The sequence below is a fragment of the Macrosteles quadrilineatus genome, unplaced genomic scaffold, assembly GCF_028750875.1.
Source record: "Macrosteles quadrilineatus isolate MER2022 unplaced genomic scaffold, UCM_ALF_1.0 Scaffold_1__1_contigs__length_201487025, whole genome shotgun sequence".
NCBI classification, from domain to species: domain Eukaryota; kingdom Metazoa; phylum Arthropoda; class Insecta; order Hemiptera; family Cicadellidae; genus Macrosteles; species Macrosteles quadrilineatus.
In genome coordinates this window covers 107,749,025-107,768,075 of record NW_026542594.1, presented here as the reverse complement: position 1 = coordinate 107,768,075, position 19,051 = coordinate 107,749,025, and the positions used below count along the sequence as shown (strand labels likewise).

Genomic DNA, 19,051 nt, shown 5'->3' with positions numbered 1-19,051 from the left:
TGCGATAAAAAACATTTATTTAGGAGGTCACGAATTGTGGATATTTATAGGGATGCAATGTGGATGCGAGGCTCCCCCTGGTGTGGATTAACGTCCGCGCTAGTGAGTACTACGACTATCCGCATTAGTACTATCCAAATAATTAGACCAATTCGTTAATTACGAGGAAACATGTGGTTCGGATTCCACAATAAACTATGTAGGTCCCTTAGTTGCTATTAATGCTGTATGGGCTATTAATTATATCAGTTGTGTCTAAGGAACATGTCGGCCTTAGTCACTAACAAGACTACAAGATCGTTCCACTCATCCTACACTCATATTTGGGTTAAAATACGCACATAGTGGCGTGTCCCCATGTTAAATAATTGATAATTCACACAAACCATCCTTGAATAATGCCTAATAATGCCTGAAACTTCCATTACAATCTGTCGAGCGGTTTCGGAGTTCATAACGTTGAAATATATATATATATATATATATATACATATACTCATATATACAAACTTCCTCTTTTATAAATACAGATTTATTTAAAATTGATGGCATTATTTTCCACATTTTAAGACGTTGTTCAAATAAAGCCGTAATAGTTATTCAAACAATTTTATAGTCCCAAAATTAGTTTTTTACGTCTCAAATGTGAGTATTTCTGTGTTATTTTGTCTTAAAAAACGTACACTAGTCTTTAAAAGGAGACCATGATTTATTTATTTATTCCAACGGGAAACCCATTACATTTAAATCCATTACAATGTTACATAATCAATGCCCTACAATTGGTTTTCACTTTTGCGCCTTAACATCTGCAGTTGTTTAATTCTATGGAAACTCAAATCCCAAAATAAATTATATGTCGTCTGCACTTAGATAAACGATAAATAGATTATGGTCGTCTGCAATGAGTGGGCCACTGGGCCAGTCAGTCAGGCTGTCAGGCAGTCACAGTGTTGCCACTTTTAGGGTAATTACCCTTTTTTAGGGTAATTTACTGGTCTTAGGGTAAAGTTTAGGGTAATGGTAGATTTAGGGTAATTTTAGGGTAAAACTAAAAGTTAGCATAACAATGGAAATTTTACTAAAAAATGAAAAAAAACTTCAAAATTTGGCAAAAAACGTTCACTACATACTATGGTCAAACCATCATATTCGATTCATATCGGTTTAAATCGATTGCTATGATGAATTTTTCATAATAAGTTATCCTAATCTATCTTATCAATAGTTTGGAATTATCTGTTTTAGAAGGTATTTATTCTATAACACGTTATAGGCCTAATAAAATATGAAATATTATTCATTACTAGGTTTGATATTTAATTATGTGGCTGAATTGAATTAAACTGGATTATTTTACAAATTGTGTCAAGAAATTACTACTATGTATAGATTAAAGCTTTGATGGTACCGTGCTGTATTTTTAAGATATGATTGTCCAAAAACAGTAGTAATGGGTCGATACAGTAAAAAAATACGATAGTTCTTGATTCGATATTTTTTATACGATAGTCGACAGAGCTGATCGATCAATATCAACATTTTGTTAATCTTCTTTCGGGTAGTTTTTTAGAATCGAGTATAATTTAACGTAAATTGATTGATATTGGAACTTCATTTAGTATAATTAACCATCTTATGTAGGATTTATATGATTTTAACAATGTTTTATAGCATTAAACGTAAATATTAACATTTAGGGTAATTTTTAGGGTAACTCAAAGTAGATTTAGGGTAATTTAGGGTAATTTTAGCCCGCCTTTAGGGTAAAATCGCAACAACGTGGTGGCAACACTGGGCAGTCAGACTCAGACTAGTCAGTCAGCAGAGTCAGAGTGTGACAGTCAGTCAGTCAGTGACTTGACTACTTGACTACTAACTGACTGAGTGAAGACAGTTAATGACTAACTAACTAGTGTAGTGCTAAGTGCTAGTATGTTTTATCTATGGTGCTAGCTAGTCTGCTAGTATATTATAGTGAGCGAGAGCGAGAGACCAAGACCAAAACCAGGCCAGAGCCCAGAAGCACTGCAGAGCAGAAGTACCGAAGTCTGATTGTCTAGTGATTGATGATGGGCCACAGATAATATAACCCCTACTAGGGGTATACATTATACACACGGTTTATACATATTATATATTATACGGTCTTTTAGGGGTCATATTATCTGTGGTTAGGCCTATAGGGGAAGGGATAGGGAGTAGGCCTATAGATACTGTAGTCAAATAACGACTACAATAGTAAATTTGGCCTTATATTAACTTAAGTAACTTATAAAGGAGTTGAAAATAGTTTCGGTGCGAATTAAATAATGGTTAAGTGCCAATAGGGGTACAGTTTCTTAACTGGGCTATGCTAATATCGATTGAAACTATAGATTCGATTAGTAAACCTTCATGCGATTTTTTCACCATCAGCAAGTTTGGTTGGTTAGGTTAGGTTAAGATAGTTTAATTTGATAATAAATATAAATATCGATTATTAATCAATATTTTCAATTCGATAGTTTCAATCAATATTAGCATAGCCCAGTTAAGAAACTGTACCCGCCAATAGTCCTAAATGCTGACAGTAACCTGCTCAGTGGAAAAGATAACGTTTTACCTTTTATTTGGTGTAGGCCTACAGCGATATATTTTTATCTAGGCTATTGCATTTTTCTTATTTCCCAGACCGTTAAGGGCTGAGGTGCTCTTTGTAGCTCGTGGGAAATATTTGTATTTTAATTTTCTTAAAATTCCAGACGCTAGCCTACATCTTGATGCTAATGTTCAACAATGACGGTAAGTTTTATGTTTGGACTTGATAATCTACATTAGTTAGTAGCCTAGCCTAATTTTAGGTAACTTATTTAACTTTATTGGTGTTAAAAACGTTATAACAATTAATTTTATGATGGGATATTACAACAAATTCAATGCATTTGGCAAAATAACCACTTATTAAGATTTAGGCTAGATATTTACTTGAAACTTGCAACGAAGGTATATCCACATGTATTCTAAACGTATGTAAAATTTGGTAACAATTAAGTAAATAAACGGTATCAGCATTCTGACACATACTTTCTCCAGTTTGTCAACCACCTTTATCATATTGTGTAAGCGGTGAGAGTAAATATACGGAATTGGGATTAGTATAATCTTGTTAAGAATTTAAAGGACTACATACAAAATTTTTATCAAAATCGTTTTGGGCCAGTTTTGTGAAAATCCGATTTTTCCGTTATTTTATGGGGTTTTTTATGGGAAAATAACATAATTTACAATATCTTTTGAACCGTAATTTTTACAGAAATGGGATTTGTACCATTTTCTTTAGAATAGGTATAAAGGACTATAACATACCAAATGTTTATCAAAATCGTTTAGGCCGTTTTTGGGAAAATCCTATTTTTCTGTTATTTTATGGGGTTTTATGGGAAAATTTCCATAAAAAAATATTTTTTTTTAAATAAAAAAACTATCAAAACTTTAAGGACCATAACATACTATGTTAAATTAAAACCGGATTTTTTTTCTAAAATCCTATTTTCGTTATTTTACGGGGTTTTTATGGGAAAATAACATAATTTACCATAACTTTTGAACCGTAATTTTTAGAGAAATGGAATTTGTACCATTTTGTTCAGAATTTAAAGGGCTACAACATACTAAATTTTTATCAAAATCGTTCGGGTCATTTTTGAGAAAATTCGATTTTTCCGGTTTTTTTATGGGAAAATCCCCATTAAAAATCAAAATTTCAAAAAAATGAAAAAAAAGCCTGGAGATACCATGGACCTACATACCAAATTTCATCGAAATCGGACCACAGGTGTAGTCCCTAGCTCTGTACACATCCAGACACACAGACACACACACACACACACACACACAGACATCACTTTGAAAACCACTTTTTTGGGTCCAGGGGGACCCAAAACGAATATATCCACTCAAAACTCAAACTCGAAAATTTTGACGAAAACAATACTTTCTCCATATACTATGGTATAGGGGGAGAAAGTAAAAATATTTAAACCAGGCCTATTTTATTAACAAAATACCCCCGCCGCAGCAAACCTGCAGACTAAGCGAATTTCAACTTGTCTGATTACATTTTTACTAAAATATTTCCATAATGTTAAATATTTAGTAATTCAACTAAGGACATTTAATAAAATATTTATTTAATAACATATGAACTATATACAGTCAAATATAAACAATTAATCAAGTAGTATTAACATTCAAGTTAAGTTTTTAGTTCAGTTATTGAAAGGATACAACAGCTGATATCCAGAGCTGTCATCCACTGTCCAAAGTTCACTACAGCACTTCGTACTAGTCAGTTCAGTTTAGACTCACCTCTCTCACAGTACACAGTGCTTACCTTTTGGTTTAGTTCATATTAAATATTTTAATCTCTCTTTCTCTCTTACCGCTCCAAGTGCATTATTTCATCATTTCTCATTTAAATATGGATTCCAAATTTATAGTACCAAGTGTCAAGCTAGGATCCAAGAAGATATTTTTATTTAAAGTAGATGTGTTGTAAATTTTCGTGTACAGTCCAGAATATTCATGAGTAGTGAATTGCTTTCTTTTTATTAATGAAGAAGAGTTTTAATTTAAATCAGTGAAGAATTACATACTACACAACAATAGTCATTTCTCAACATCATCTTTCATCTGTGGTCCTTCGATTCTCGTCACTCTGGCCAGAGCCATCGCTTCTCTGCTCATCTTGTTCCTGTTCTACCAAAACCCTAATGGATCTTCAGTTTTAGGATCTAAAGGTATTTCTCACAATTTTACCTCTTAATACCATATATAACATGGTCCTTCGAGCCGGATGTTTCCCAGCCTATGGAAAATAATCTACTGTGACTATTAAGTTTTGTATTTATTTGAACTGAATAAATTAATTGAATAAATCTGTCATCAACATTAAGTATCATTAACAAGAGGATTAAATATTTTTGATCACATTATTATCAATTTATTAAATTGTTGCAGTAATTTGTGAAATAACACATAAAGTTTTGTTGTCCCAGACAGAAAATTTTGTTCTCAGACTGTACTGTCTACAACTCCTGTATTTTCATGCATAGTTTGTCTATTCTCTATTGTGCATTATCGGGCTGCATCCTGTCTGCCCCCCTCTCTCCCCCCTGTAATGTGAAACAAGTTTCTCTCTTGTTGCTGAATATTCAGAAAATCATGGAAGTCATACCAACTTCACAGCTGATCAACACTAGCGCTGCTGATGGATAGAAATGAAAACTTAAATGTCATTATGCAAGACTTTGTTTATGTTTTCATAACCTCAATTGTTTGCTTACACTTTTAAATTAAAGTGACAGAAGAATGTTTATTAATACGGATTGAACATTTAATTACAGTTTGTGTTTGAAATAACATGTTTTATTGAATTTCAAATTTATTATCTGGAAATAATTGCAGGTAGATATTTTCTGGGACTTAAACTTTTTATAGGCCTATACTATGGCTGAATATTTCTCTTTGATTTCAAGTTGACTAATATTAATATTTAATACAATGAATCCTGGCTGTCTTTAAATAAGTTTTGCTCATTATAAACTTATTTTAATCTGCATTTATTTTTATTTTGGAATTTTATTGAATTTAAGACTTATTCAAAATGAGGTTCTCAACTTTTGTGAAGCAATCTGAGCTTGTGCTAGCCAGGCTTAAGTCAATTGAAGCAAAAGTGCTTGCTATCGAAAAGGAACCTGTCACTCCTCAACTTATAACAAAGCTCACTCTTTTGGATTCCACCGCTACAGCAAAAAATAATGATTTTGACAAATTAGTGAATAAGTTGTTCGGCACTGTGCCTTTACCTGAGGAATTAGATGAAAGTGAAAATATCACTACAATTTCAACATTACAAGATGAAATAAGTGATCTCTATGTGTCTATTCACTCTTTGTGTGTGAACTTGATACCTTCCCCAAGCTCTAACCAGTCGAGCCAGCCAAACCTGGATGATTCCAATGCAGCTATCAGCCAAGTAGCTACAACTAAGGTTAGTGTACAGCTTCCTAAACTTCAACTTGGTACCTTCTCAGGTCAACATGAAAAGTGGATGGCGTTCAAAAATTTGTTTGAAAATACTATTCATAAAAATGATAGTATTTCTGGTGTTGAAAAAATGAGTTATTTGTTAAGCTGTCTTGAGGAAGAGGCACTTTCAGTTGTTAAAAACATCCCTATGACTAATGCTAATTATTTTATTGCATGGGAATCTCTACTTAAAAGGTATCAGAATACAAGATTACTAATCTCTCTTCATGTCAACAATGTGTTAGACTTACCAGTTCTTCACAATCCCTCAGTGAAGCAACTTAGAAGGTTTTTGTCTGTTTTAAATGAAAACATTGAAGCACTTAAAGCTCTAGATGAAGAAATTTCTCAGGAAAATTTAATTTTGACCTCTCACTTGTTAAGAAAATTTGATTCTGATTTTCGCCATCATTTTGAACAGAGTCGAAGTGATAACTCTGTAACTCCTAAGTTAGATGAGTTAACCAAGTACATTGAGTCTCACTGTGTAAATCTTGAAGCAGCTAATCTTACTAATGTGGGATCATCTCTTAAGGGTACCTTAGGCCACCACACTCAAGTAAAACCCCCTCAGCGCTCAAATAAATCGGCGCTTATTGCAACTCCTCGCACTGTTTGTACATTTTGCGCAGGTGCAGATCACAAAATCTATCAATGCAAAGGTTTTCTTAAATTGACTTCACAAGAAATGTATAATTTTGTTAAAGGCAAAAATTTGTGCACCAACTGTCTTGGCGATAAGCATAAGGTAAAGGAATGCAATTCATGGCGTACATGTTCTACGTGTAAAAGAAAACATCACTCTCTTTTGCATTTTATGGATTCTGAAAATAATCCCTCTCCTAATGTGTCTAAAGGTAACACAGACAAACGAGCTCCAAGTTCTGACTCAAATAAAAATGAATCTGGTTTTGTTGGTTTGACAAATACAGAGAACACAGTTCTTCTTGCCACTGCTTTAATTGTGGTAAAATCAAGCGAAGGTAAGACCCTAGTTTGTAGGGGAGTTTTAGATTCTGCTGCTCAGTCTACCTTCATTACTCAAAGATGTGCTCAGTCTTTAGGGATTAAGCGCTCTCATGCTAATAAAACGCTTATTAATGGCATCTCGTCTGCTCAGGTGAAAACAAAAGGGTTAACTCATGTCACTCTCCAGTCCCTTAGTGGATATGTATTGGCAAGCTCTCACCCTGTCTTCATTTTGGATAATATCACTCCAGATTTACCTCGAGCTAAGATCACTCCTGAAGTTCGCTCACAGATGCAACATTTAATGTTAGCCGATCCTACTTTTGATAAACCCGCTCCTATTGATGTTCTAATTGGAGCTGACCTTTTTGCCTCCTCTGTGAAAGGCCAGTTTTTGTCACTTGGTGAGAATATGCCTGACACCATTTTTGGATATGCGCTCTTAGGATCGACCCCTGTCGCCTCAACTTGCAAAAATTCATTTCATGGATTAGTCACACTCTTAACCACCAATAGTTTGGATCTTCACACCTCTATCCAACAGTTTGGGGCTGTAGAGGAACCCCCTCTTACAAGCAAGCAATCCTTAGCCGAAGAAAAATGTGAAAAACATTTTGTATCTACGCACTCTCGCACTCCTGAAGGAAGATATATTGTCTCTTTGCCTTTCTCAGACGATCCGTCAACATTAGGCAACTCGAGCAAAATGGCAAAATCCCTATTCTGGTCTCTGGAGAATAAATTTCGTTCTAATCCTGATTTCAAGGAAACTTATGTTGATTTTATGAGAGATTACTTGTCTTCGGGACATATGACACTCTGTCAGTCACCACGTCTTAAAAATAATCCTCATTACTACCTTCCACATCATGGAATTTTTAAAGATGGAAAATTAAGGGTAGTATTCAACGCATCAGCACCTACATCAACATCTCTGTCTCTCAACAGTATTCTTCATCAAGGACCAAAACTCCACAACAACATATGTGACATCATTCTCAACTTTCGCCGACATGCGGTTGTTTTTTCATGCGACATCAAGCAGATGTTTCGACAAGTCCTTGTAAAGGAATCTGATCAGATATTTCAACTTATTTTCTGGAGAGAGAATGATAAAATGCCTCTTCAAATCTATCAGCTAGCGACTGTCACTTATGGGCTCACATCATCGCCCTACTTGGCAAATCGTGTCATTCAACAACTCATTATTGATGAAGGAAAAAATCATCCTCTAGCCGCAACTGCTCTAAAGGATCAGATTTATGTCGATGACGCCCTATTGGGTAGTAATTGCGTAGAAAACGCTCTTTTGTTGAAAAATGATGTGGTTCAGTTACTCAAAAAAGGAGGTTTCGAGTTAAGAAAATGGTCTTCGAATAATCCATTACTCTTACAGTCGATCCCTGAAGATCACAAAGAAAAACCTATTGGTTTTCGAGCTCCCGAACAACCAGTTCATAGTGTTTTAGGACTTAAATGGATTCCTAATGAAGATGTTTTTTCTTATTCTGTAGGAACTCAAAATATTAAGGAAACTCCTACAAAAAGAATTGTTTTAAGTGTGATATCACAGATCTATGACCCGTCAGGATGGTTAACTCCTGTAACCTTCTGGTCCAAATCCTTCATGCAATACTTATGGACACTTGGTCTCGATTGGGATGAACCCCTAGACGACAGCGTTATATCAGTTTGGAACAAGTTCGCCAATGAACTTCCATATATTGAAATGCTCAAGATACCTCGCTACGTGGGACTTTCTTCTGCTAAAGATATTCAGCTACATGCTTTTTCTGATGCAAGTGAAGCAGGATATTGTAGTTGTGTTTACCTGAGAGTTGTAAATTCACAAGGAATTATATCGACTTATCTTCTGATAGCGAAGTCAAGAGTCGCACCTCTGAAGCGTATTTCCATACCTCGCTTGGAGCTCTGCGGAGCACACCTGATGTCTAAGCTCCTAAATTACTGTATACAACTTCTCTCACCTCACTGCAAGATTAGTTCATACACAGCTTGGTGCGATTCCACAATCGTGCTTTCATGGATTGGCATGCCCTCTTATCGACTCAAGGTTTATGTGTCAAATCGAGTTGCAGAAATACAGGAAAATATCCCACCTTCATTTTGGCAACATATTTCATCACTAGAAAATCCAGCGGATGTTGGGTCAAGGGGTACCGCCCCACAAGATTTGATTAACCACACACTTTGGTGGAATGGACCTGTCTGGTTGTGTAACTCTGAAGAAAATTGGCCAAAGTCTGTCTGTAAATCTTTACCTGAAGAGTCTATCCCTGAAACTAAGATTCTCACAGTTAACACTCTCTCTGCTGTTCCGGATGAACCATTTTCTCTCCTCACTCGCTTCTCATCTTGGACAACACTACTTCATGTTTCCGCATACCTGCTGCGCTTCATTCATAACACCAGAAATAAAGTTAAACAAATTGGGAATTTAACTTCTCAGGAGATAAAAGAGGCTCATAACCTGATTTGTAAATTGGTTCAACGAGAATATTTTTCTGAAGAAATCTCATGTTTGAAATCCAATAAACCTTGCTCTGTACGCATTAGACGCCTAGCTCCTTTTCTGGATAAAGATGGCCTCATTCGAGTAGGGGGAAGAATAAACAAGGCTGATATCTCTGAAGATCACAAACACCCCGTCTTGCTACCTAAAGGTCATAGGTTAGTTGATATTTTGATTGACCACCATCATGTCTTATATTTGCACTCTGGTCCAACTCTAACTCAGGCTATGCTGGCAAACAAGTACTGGATTCTCAGTGCTAGAAGCTTAATAAGATCTAGGATCTTTAAATGCATAAAATGTTTCAGATGTAAACCTCCTCATTCTTCTCCACTCATGGGGGAATTACCTATGAATCGAGTTACACCTTCAAGGCCATTTTCCATATCTGGTGTAGATTATGCAGGACACTTCTTTGTGGAGCAACATCTACTAAGACGAGTTCAACCTATCAAGGTTTATATTTGTATATTTATTTGCTTCTCTACTAAGGCGGTACACATAGAAGTGGTAACCGACCTAACAGCGGATGCCTATTTAGCCGCTCTTACCAGATTTGTCTCCAGACGAGGAATCGTTTCAGATATTCACTGTGACAATGCTACAAATTTCACAGGTGCATCCGAAAAACTCAGACGCAACTTTGAAAATTTAATCAAGGATTCCACAGTACAATGCTACACTGAGAATTTCAATATTAAATTTCACTTCTTACCTCCACATGCACCTCATCAGGGAGGCCTTTGGGAGAGGGCCGTCAAAAGTGTGAAATTTCACCTAATAAGAGTCATTGGACAACAGACCCTGTCACTGGAAGAGTTTTCGACTTTAATCACCCGTATTGAAGGAATGATGAACTCTAGGCCTATAACTCCTCTTTCTTCTGATCCCTCGGACCTAGAAGCTTTGACGCCAGGTCATTTTTTAGTAGGTGGTCCTCTTATGACACCTCTTGAACCTGACTTGCGTAGCATTCCTATCAACCGATTAAAACGCTGGCAGGTAGTCCAACAGTTCAGTCAACATATCTGGGCTCGCTGGCAGAAAGAGTATCTGTACACTCTTCAAGAGAGAAATAAATGGGTCAACCCCAAGAAGAATATTGAAGTCAATGACTTGGTTGTCATTCATGAAGACAACTTGCCTCCACTCTCCTGGAAGCTTGGACGAGTTCTCTCCGTTTCACCTGGTACTGATGGAATAGTACGGGTCGTGCACCTGAAGACCGCAAGTGGACACCTCTCTCGTCCTGTGACAAAGGTGTCTGTCCTTCCTATGGAATAGTGAAGAGGAGTTACCACCCCCCTTTTTTATTGATTTTCTCATTTTTTGTGTTGTTTTCAGAACCCAGGGGTTCAGGGGGGGCCGGTATGTTAAATATTTAGTAATTCAACTAAGGACATTTAATAAAATATTTATTTAATAACATATGAACTATATACAGTCAAATATAAACAATTAATCAAGTAGTATTAACATTCAAGTCAAGTTTTTAGTTCAGTTATTGAAAGGATACAACAGCTGATATGATGACATCACTGTCCAAAGTTCACTACAGCACTTCGTACTAGTCAGTTCAGTTTAGACTCACCTCTCTCACAGTACACAGTGCTTACCTTTTGGTTTAGTTCATATTAAATATTTTAATCTCTCTTTCTCTCTTACCGCTCCAAGTGCATTATTTCATCATTTCTCATTTAAATATGGATTCCAAATTTATAGTACCAAGTGTCAAGCTAGGATCCAAGAAGATATTTTTATTTAAAGTAGATGTGTTGTAAATTTTCGTGTACAGTCCAGAATATTCATGAGTAGTGAATTGCTTTCTTTTTATTAATGAAGAAGAGTTTTAATTTAAATCAGTGAAGAATTACATACTACACAACAATAGTCATTTCTCAACATCATCTTTCATCTGTGGTCCTTCGATTCTCGTCACTCTGGCCAGAGCCATCGCTTCTCTGCTCATCTTGTTCCTGTTCTACCAAAACCCTAATGGATCTTCAGTTTTAGGATCTAAAGGTATTTCTCACAATTTTACCTCTTAATACCATATATAACACATAAATAAGATACTTACCTACTTACTTGATAAGTTACTTGAAGATTTCCCACTGGAAGCGTCCCTGCGCGTTGGTTGTCAAAAATATTGGCCTTTTCATTCATCCTCAAAGTACTCTCAGTGAGAAGTATGGCCTCATCAATAAGTAAGTTAATCCTTGAGTAGAATCTTGAATTTTTCTATTTCTTTAATATTTTTTATTTCTTTGGGATCTTGTTATAAATCTTGGAGCACATAAATTTAGGGCCATTTGCTACTAAAGTGGAGTTTACCTGGGTTAGGTGGACATTTTTACATTGCCTTGTGTTGTAATTGTGGAATGCTGCATTTTTTAGGAGAGAGAGAGAGAGAGAGAGGGAGAGAGAGAGAGAGAGAGAGAGAGAGATACTTTATTACATGAGCGTTAAGCTCAGCAATGGTGTCAAAAATTACAATAAAAACAATAAACATTGACAAAAGTCAAAGTCTCTTCCACAGAGTGCAATGAACTCGTCGATCGTATAGACAGGGTTCTCAATCATCCAGCATCCTCTTCTTAAGGGACATGGAGTTTCCATTCTTAATGGTCGAAGGAAGGAGATTAAAAAGCTTGGCCCCGGCATATGATGGCTTCCTGGAGTATCTTGAAGTGTCATGTGCAGGTAAGTTGTAGTTTCCAGCATTTCTTGTGTAGTGTGGATGTACATCAGCGACCCTGAGGAGGTTATTTTGACTGCTTGCATACACAACTACTTCACATTTATACAGGGTGTCTCAGACCACCCGGCCGGCTTGTATAGCTCTAATATGAAAGCAAATGGAAACCTAATTGCAACTGGAACCCCCTATTTTGACCCCAAGGAATTCAGCTAAATTATTTTCAATCCCGAAAAAGCCCCCCAAAGGGCAGATTTTGGGGGGTGGGGGTGGTTTTTGGGAAATTTTCAAATGTAAAGGGGGGTTGTGTTATACCTCTTTTTAAAGGTCCTTTAGTCCTGAGTATTTTAGTGGAAAAATATTTCAATTATCTTCATCCCTATTTACAGGGTGTTCAAAAACGTACAAAAAATAGACCTTTGAACTACTTTTCATTGTAAAGAGGTGGAATTTCGTAGGGGGTTCAAATTTTGATAACACTTTAATTAATAAATGAGCTTTCAAAAAACTCTGGTCTTAACCCTTTTGCTATCTTTTTACTTATGTTACGCATTTTCAAACTTTTTGATGTTTCAAAAGCTGTTATCTCAGAAATTTCAAATAGCAACATGGGTTTCATTACAAACCACATTGTAGCCCTCAAAATTTGCTATAATTTTTGTATTTAATGTTTTTTGGTATCTTCATTGGTTAAAGAGATATAACGAAATTAGTGTATTTTAATGTTTTATTAAATGGTATTCAAAGTGTTTGCTGTTGCAAATGTACACGTCTAGGTCTCAATTAAAACATATCTTCCCTTAAAAAAATTAAATTAGTACTCAGATTGTTAATCTTGGAAGATTGATAAAGGAAAGAACACAACTGCAAATATTCTTAGTTATTTTACAATTCCATGGCTCTAATAGGGCTTTGAATGAATAATTTGTTTGAATCAGCATTAATAGCCTACATACCGATGGACTTCTACAAATGCTTAAATTGCCTTCCATTTTGTTCCATGCAAACCCCAACTCTGTTTATGCACGTAGTATTTCTTCTCCACTATTATGGTACTGTATGGCTATTTTACTACCGCAGGTGCATTCACCACTCGTACAGATCCATTAAGTTCCTTATAATTTGTTTTATCTGATCAAACGTGACCAGTTTCACGCAAACGCTCACTGATTTCATGATGATTTTTTTTTATTTACCAGTAGCATTAATAGACAGTATTCATTAAAAACACTATTAGAACTTTGTAATTGTAAAATAACTAAGAATATTTGCAGTTGTGTTTTTTCCTTTATTAATCCTCCAAATTTAACAATCTGTGTAGTATTTTATTTTTTAACATAATTAGTTTTAATTGAGACCTAGACGTGTACATTTACAACAGCAAACACTTTAAATACCATTTAATAAAACATTAAAATACACTAATTTCGCTATATCTCTTTAACCAATGAAGATACCAAAAAACATTAAATACAAAAATTATAGCAAATTTCAAGGGCTACAATGTGGATTGTAATGAAATTTCATGTCATTTGAAATTTTTTAAATAACAGCTTTTGAAACTTCAAAAAGTTTGAAAATGCGTAACATAAGTAAGAAGATAGCAAAAGGGTTAAAACCAGAGTTTTTTGAAAGCTCATTTATTAATTAAAGTGTTATCTAAATTTGAACCCCCCACGAAATTCCACCTCTTTACAATGAAAAGTAGTTCAAAGGTCTATTTTTTGTACGTTTTTGAACACCCTGTAAATAGGGATGAAGATAATTGAAATATTTTTCCACTAAAATACTCAGGAATAAAGGACCTTTAAAAATAGGTATAACACGACCCCCCTTTACATTTGAAAATTTCCCAAAAACCACCCCCACCCCCCAAAATCTGCCCTTTGGGGTCCTTTTTTGGGGTTGAAAATAATTTAGCTGAATTCCTTGGGGTCAAAATAGGGGGTTCCAGTTGCAACCCCCAACTGGCAACAGGTAGTTGGCAATTAATTAGGTTTCCATTTGCTTTCATATTGGAGCTATACAAGCCGGCCGGGTGGTCTGAGACACCCTGTATATATAGTGGCAACAGTTGGAATCTTGAGTGCCTTGAAGGTGTTCCTGCAGCTTTCTCTCCACTGAAGATCTCCGAGAACTCTAATGGCTTTTTTCTGCCAGGTGAGAACCCGACTCATATTCTCTTTAGATGAATTCCCCCATAGAACAATTCCATATCTTATATGGGACTCGACCAAAGCGTGGTAGGCTGAACGAGTAGCTTCAGGTGTAGCGACATGGTTGATCCGCCTTAGAGCAAACAGGGAAGAACTGAGTTTGTGACAGAGGAAATCCACATGCATATCCCATCGCAAGTTGTCGTCTAGGATTACGCCAAGGTATTTGGTGAACAGAACTGTTTCAATTTCTGGAGGAGATGACACTTCATTCTTTAACCTTCCAAAGATAAGTTGTTGTGTTTTGCTCTCGTTAAAAACAAGATCATTGTTGAAACAGTAATCCCTGGCTCTATTGATTGAAATGAAATTTTCAATCTCCAAAGTTTCGGCAGATGAGTTGCTGGTTAACGGTACTGAGTCGTCAGCAAACATTACAGTATGACTGTGTGCCTCCATGTAGTTCGGAAGATCTGCAGCGAACAACGTGAAAATTATGGGACCCAGTACTGAACCTTGAGGGACTCCTCTGGCAACATTTATCAGCTTTGATCTGAAAGAGACGGTTTTGCCATTTTTCGTGGAACTGATTTCAACGACCTGGTGCCTTCCTTTCAGGTAGGACTGAAACCAGTCCTTAGCCGAGTCTCTAATCCCATAGGCTTCAAGTTTCTTGAGGATAAGCTGGTGGTCGAGGCCATCAAACGCCTTACTCAGGTCTAGAAAAGCTCCACTAACAGTCCTTCCGGTTTCCAGATTGTCAATGATGTACTCGACGATCTCGGTGATTGCCGTTATGGTAGATCTTCCAGGTTTAAAGCTATGTTGTCCTTTGGGCAGGATTTCGTTGGACTTAAGATGATGCATAAGTCGTGCCAGGACTATTTTTTCTAAAACCTTAGAGATTGTCGAGACAAGCGATATTGGTCTATAATTGCTTATATCTTCCTTGCAGCCTTATATACTTTTGCTATTTTCAGCTTGGGTGGAACAGTGGACTGAAATAAGGATTTGTTATTATGAATGTGAGAGGCAGACAGAGTTCTTCAATACAGGACTTTAAGAGTCTGGAGGATATGTCATCAACTCCAGTCGAGGATGACGACTTAAGAGAAGTTACTGTTGCTAGCACTTCTTCATTAGTGGCTGGATAAAGAAAGGTCATGTTATGTTCTAGGCCAAGGGGCTGAAGCACAGGGATGGTTCTTGAGAGGCTATCATCACTGTTGGCGTTTAATGTGTCCTCCGCAACAGTGGTGAAGTATCTGTTGAAACAATCTGCTATGGTTGTAGGGTTATCTATGGTTTCACCCTCGCTTATTATTTTCCAGACCACATCCTTCCTCTACTCACTAGCCTTTCTCTCGGAATTGACAATGTTCCAAATCCCCTTAATTCGGTTGCTGGATTGGGAAATCGCCAGAGCATTGGTCTAACGCCTGATAGTTTTCAGCGCTAGGTCGTACACTTTTTTCTTTTGCGCAGCATCAAGCTTGTCATCATCTCTTCCAGTCAGTGTATATCTTTCCTGGGCTATTCGAAAATCATCTTTTAGTCCAAGTACGTCTTGGTTATAATGAATCATGTTCTGCCCTGACCGGCGGGGCCGTACAGTCTAAGTCTTGTAAGGACATGCTTCATTCAGTGCAAGAGTAAACAGGCTCATGAACACTGACAATGCTTTGTCTACATTTTTGGTCTGAAAAACCGCATCCCACGATGTCTCTCTCAGAATAGCTTTAAGATTGTTGATGTTGTGGTTACTCAGGTGCCTACGAGTAAAGGTCGGTAGGCGTATAGTTCGTCGTGGAAGGCTGAGAATGCAGAACTGGCCGGCGTGATCTGAAATGTGCTCATGTACCACTGTTGTAGCTAACTTCTCAGGATCAAGATTGGTGCACACGACATCGATTGATGTCTTAGATGTTGATGTGACTCTTGTGGCAGGTAGGTCGACCCTGTGCATGTCAAAACACGCCAACAGATTTCTGAGGGCTTCATTTTCACGGTCTTTTGCTGGGTTGAGACTGTCAACATTTAAGTCCCCCATCAAGCATATGGGACTGTTATCAGGTGGTATTAATTCCAAGGCATTGGGAATTTTTAAAAGGGCTTCATCCAGCTGATTTCCTGCCGATAAACACCAAGCACGTAGAGATACTTCTCTCCTTTCAGGCGTAACCGAATACCAGCCATTTCGCAAACAAGTTCAGTTGTGTGGTCTCCTGTGTCAAATTCTTCAGCGTTGCTTCTCAAGGAATTATGGACGTAAATGGCGACTCCACCTCTCTGGTGGTCCTTTCTGCAGTTTAAAGATGTGACTAGGTTGTAGTTCAAAAGACGAGTACTAGTAATGCTTGAATTTTTAAGACCATGTTCAGATAATATGACAATGTCTGGTATAGATTGGCTGAGATAATGATTGATGCGCTCTATCTTGTTTGTGAGTCGGTCAACATTCTGGTGGAAAACTGTGATGCTTTGAGGGATGAGTTTGCAAAAACTCTGCCCCTTTGTTTTTGCTCCCCTCGGCACTTCTTTGTGTGGGGTGGTCCTAAAAAAGTATTCCCTTCATATCTTGAGTATGATGAGGCAGGAGAAATGCGACGATTCAAGTTGTTGTTTTCGCTTCCAGGTTTCATGCCAATGATCCCATTCTGGACGTTATCATACGAAGATATTATATCACTCTTTACCAAATTAGACTTAATATGTGCATCCAGTAAATCTACTAAGTTTGTGTTAGGTTTTAGGATAAATGCAGAGCAGGGTGGCTTCCTCGCTGGCTTTTCAGCCATAGAGCGATCTCCATTAGCTTTGGGAGTACACACGGTGGTCTCTTTGAATGATTCTGTTTTTATCCTTAGACTTATTTGAATTCTGGAGTGACTTGTTAGAATGTTCAGAAGAGCTGAAACTATGTGTAGATGGTTGTTCTTGTGTTTTTAGGGCAACAAAGTTCTCTTGCAGTGTTGACACACTCTGCCTCTTCTCCGCTAATGCTGATTTCTCCAGTGCAGACAACCTTACTTCCACGGATCTATATTTAGTCATTAGATCCTTAATTTCCTTGGTAGTGTTCACCAAGAAGTCACAGTCAGAAGGCTTTGTAGTGGGATCAATGCACGAGGGTTCAATGGTTGCCGTGAGGTCTATCAATTTACTTTTCCTTACAGTTATGTTTTCTATTGTTTTTTCAAGGTTCTTTATTTTAGTTAGATAATCAGAAATAGGAAAAGTTGTGGATTCTTCTTTACACTCAAAGTCAAAGTCAAAGTCATCTTTATTGTCACAAAACGTTTTTTTTTAATGCTCTGGCACAGCCAGACAAAACAGGTGACATTGTCAAACTATACTAAAATAAACTAGCTTATATTGGTAAAAATAAATATATAGCAGGTAACAAAACAAACAATTCACATTGATTTGTCTTCGAGAAACTGATCAATACTATAATAATTCTTTTCCAACAAAAATTCAAAAATTTTTTCTTTAAAAGATACTAATCCTATTATAGATTTGTAGTACCCAGGCAAATTGTTAAAAAATCTTTTACCCATATAAGAAGGTGTCCTTTCCACAAGATTTAATCTGTGTATAGGATATTGAAAATCTGTATGAAATCTAGTGTTTTTAATTGTGCCGATTATTTTCACTGTGGAGTTTTTCAAAATTTGATTTCACGTACAATAAACATTTAAGAATATACAAATTAGGGACGGTTAGAATCTTTAGTTCTTTAAAAAGTTGTTTGCAAGAATGTTTTACGGGTTTAAAAGTCATAATTCTAAGTATTCTTTTTTGAAGTTTAAAAAGTTGATACGAATCAGATGTGACGCCCCAAAGCTCTATTCCATACTGTAAAATTGACGAAAATAAAGCGTGATAAATCATTAGTCTAGTGTTTAAATCAACAATATTTCTTAAGACCAACATTTGAAAACATACTGAATTTAACTTTTTAGAGGTGTTATGAATGTGATTCTTCAATAAACTATCTACATCAATTCCTAAAAATTTAGCTGTGTTGCTAAGATTTATTTTTTCATTATCAAAATAAACAAATTCAAAATAATAAACAAATAAATAAATAAATAAACAAACAAATAAACAAACTCAGTGCTGACTCCAGGATAAAAAGTGCTGTCATGGTAAGAACCTTGGCCTCGCCAAACAGTGTGCGAGAAATGGTTCCAAGAAAATAGATCTTATGATTCTTTTTTGTAGGAGAAGTACTCGTTGGGCAGCTGGGCTGTTTCCCCTATAGCAGGATCCCATATTTCATGATGCTGTGAAAACAGCCATGATATATCTTCATTAGTACTTCTTTTTCCAGGAGTGGCTGGAGCCTACGAACCATATAGCAAACTGCTGTGAGTCTCGCAGATATATTGTTGATATGTTGGTGCCATCTCAGGTCATCTCTGATGGTTAGGCCAAGATATTTTACAGAATTATCGATGTTAATGGTTGACCCTCCTAAGCGCAGTAATGGGCAACAATCAGGTTTTTTTCTATTGTGTATCTGAAGAGCCTTTGTCTTACTTCTATTCAGTAACAGTTTATTCTCATTACACCAACTAATCATTTCGTTAAGCCCTTCTTGAGCATTGATTCTTAAGG

The 19,051-nt window shown here is 36.5% G+C and overlaps 1 protein-coding gene across 8 annotated transcripts in view; it reads left to right on the top strand.

Annotated features, from left to right (window-relative positions):
• LOC128982846 (uncharacterized) overlaps positions 1-19,051 on the top strand; it is a 122,901-nt gene that overhangs the window by 14,603 nt on the left and 89,247 nt on the right. For 2 of the 8 annotated variants that reach the window (XR_008489745.1, XM_054401887.1), the window contains exon 1: positions 12,243-12,277. The exons of 1 other annotated variant lie outside the window; for it this stretch is intronic. Coding sequence is in view for 4 of the 7 variants with exons in the window: in XM_054401922.1 (XP_054257897.1) it covers positions 2,779-2,784 (6 nt within the window). In the remaining 3 variants the exon portion in view is untranslated. Of the gene's footprint in view, positions 1-1,836; positions 2,050-2,223; positions 2,316-2,744; positions 2,785-12,242; positions 12,278-19,051 lie in introns of those variants that run through there. 5 more of the 8 variants (XM_054401896.1, XM_054401905.1, XM_054401913.1 and 2 more) reach the window with 5 other exon arrangements.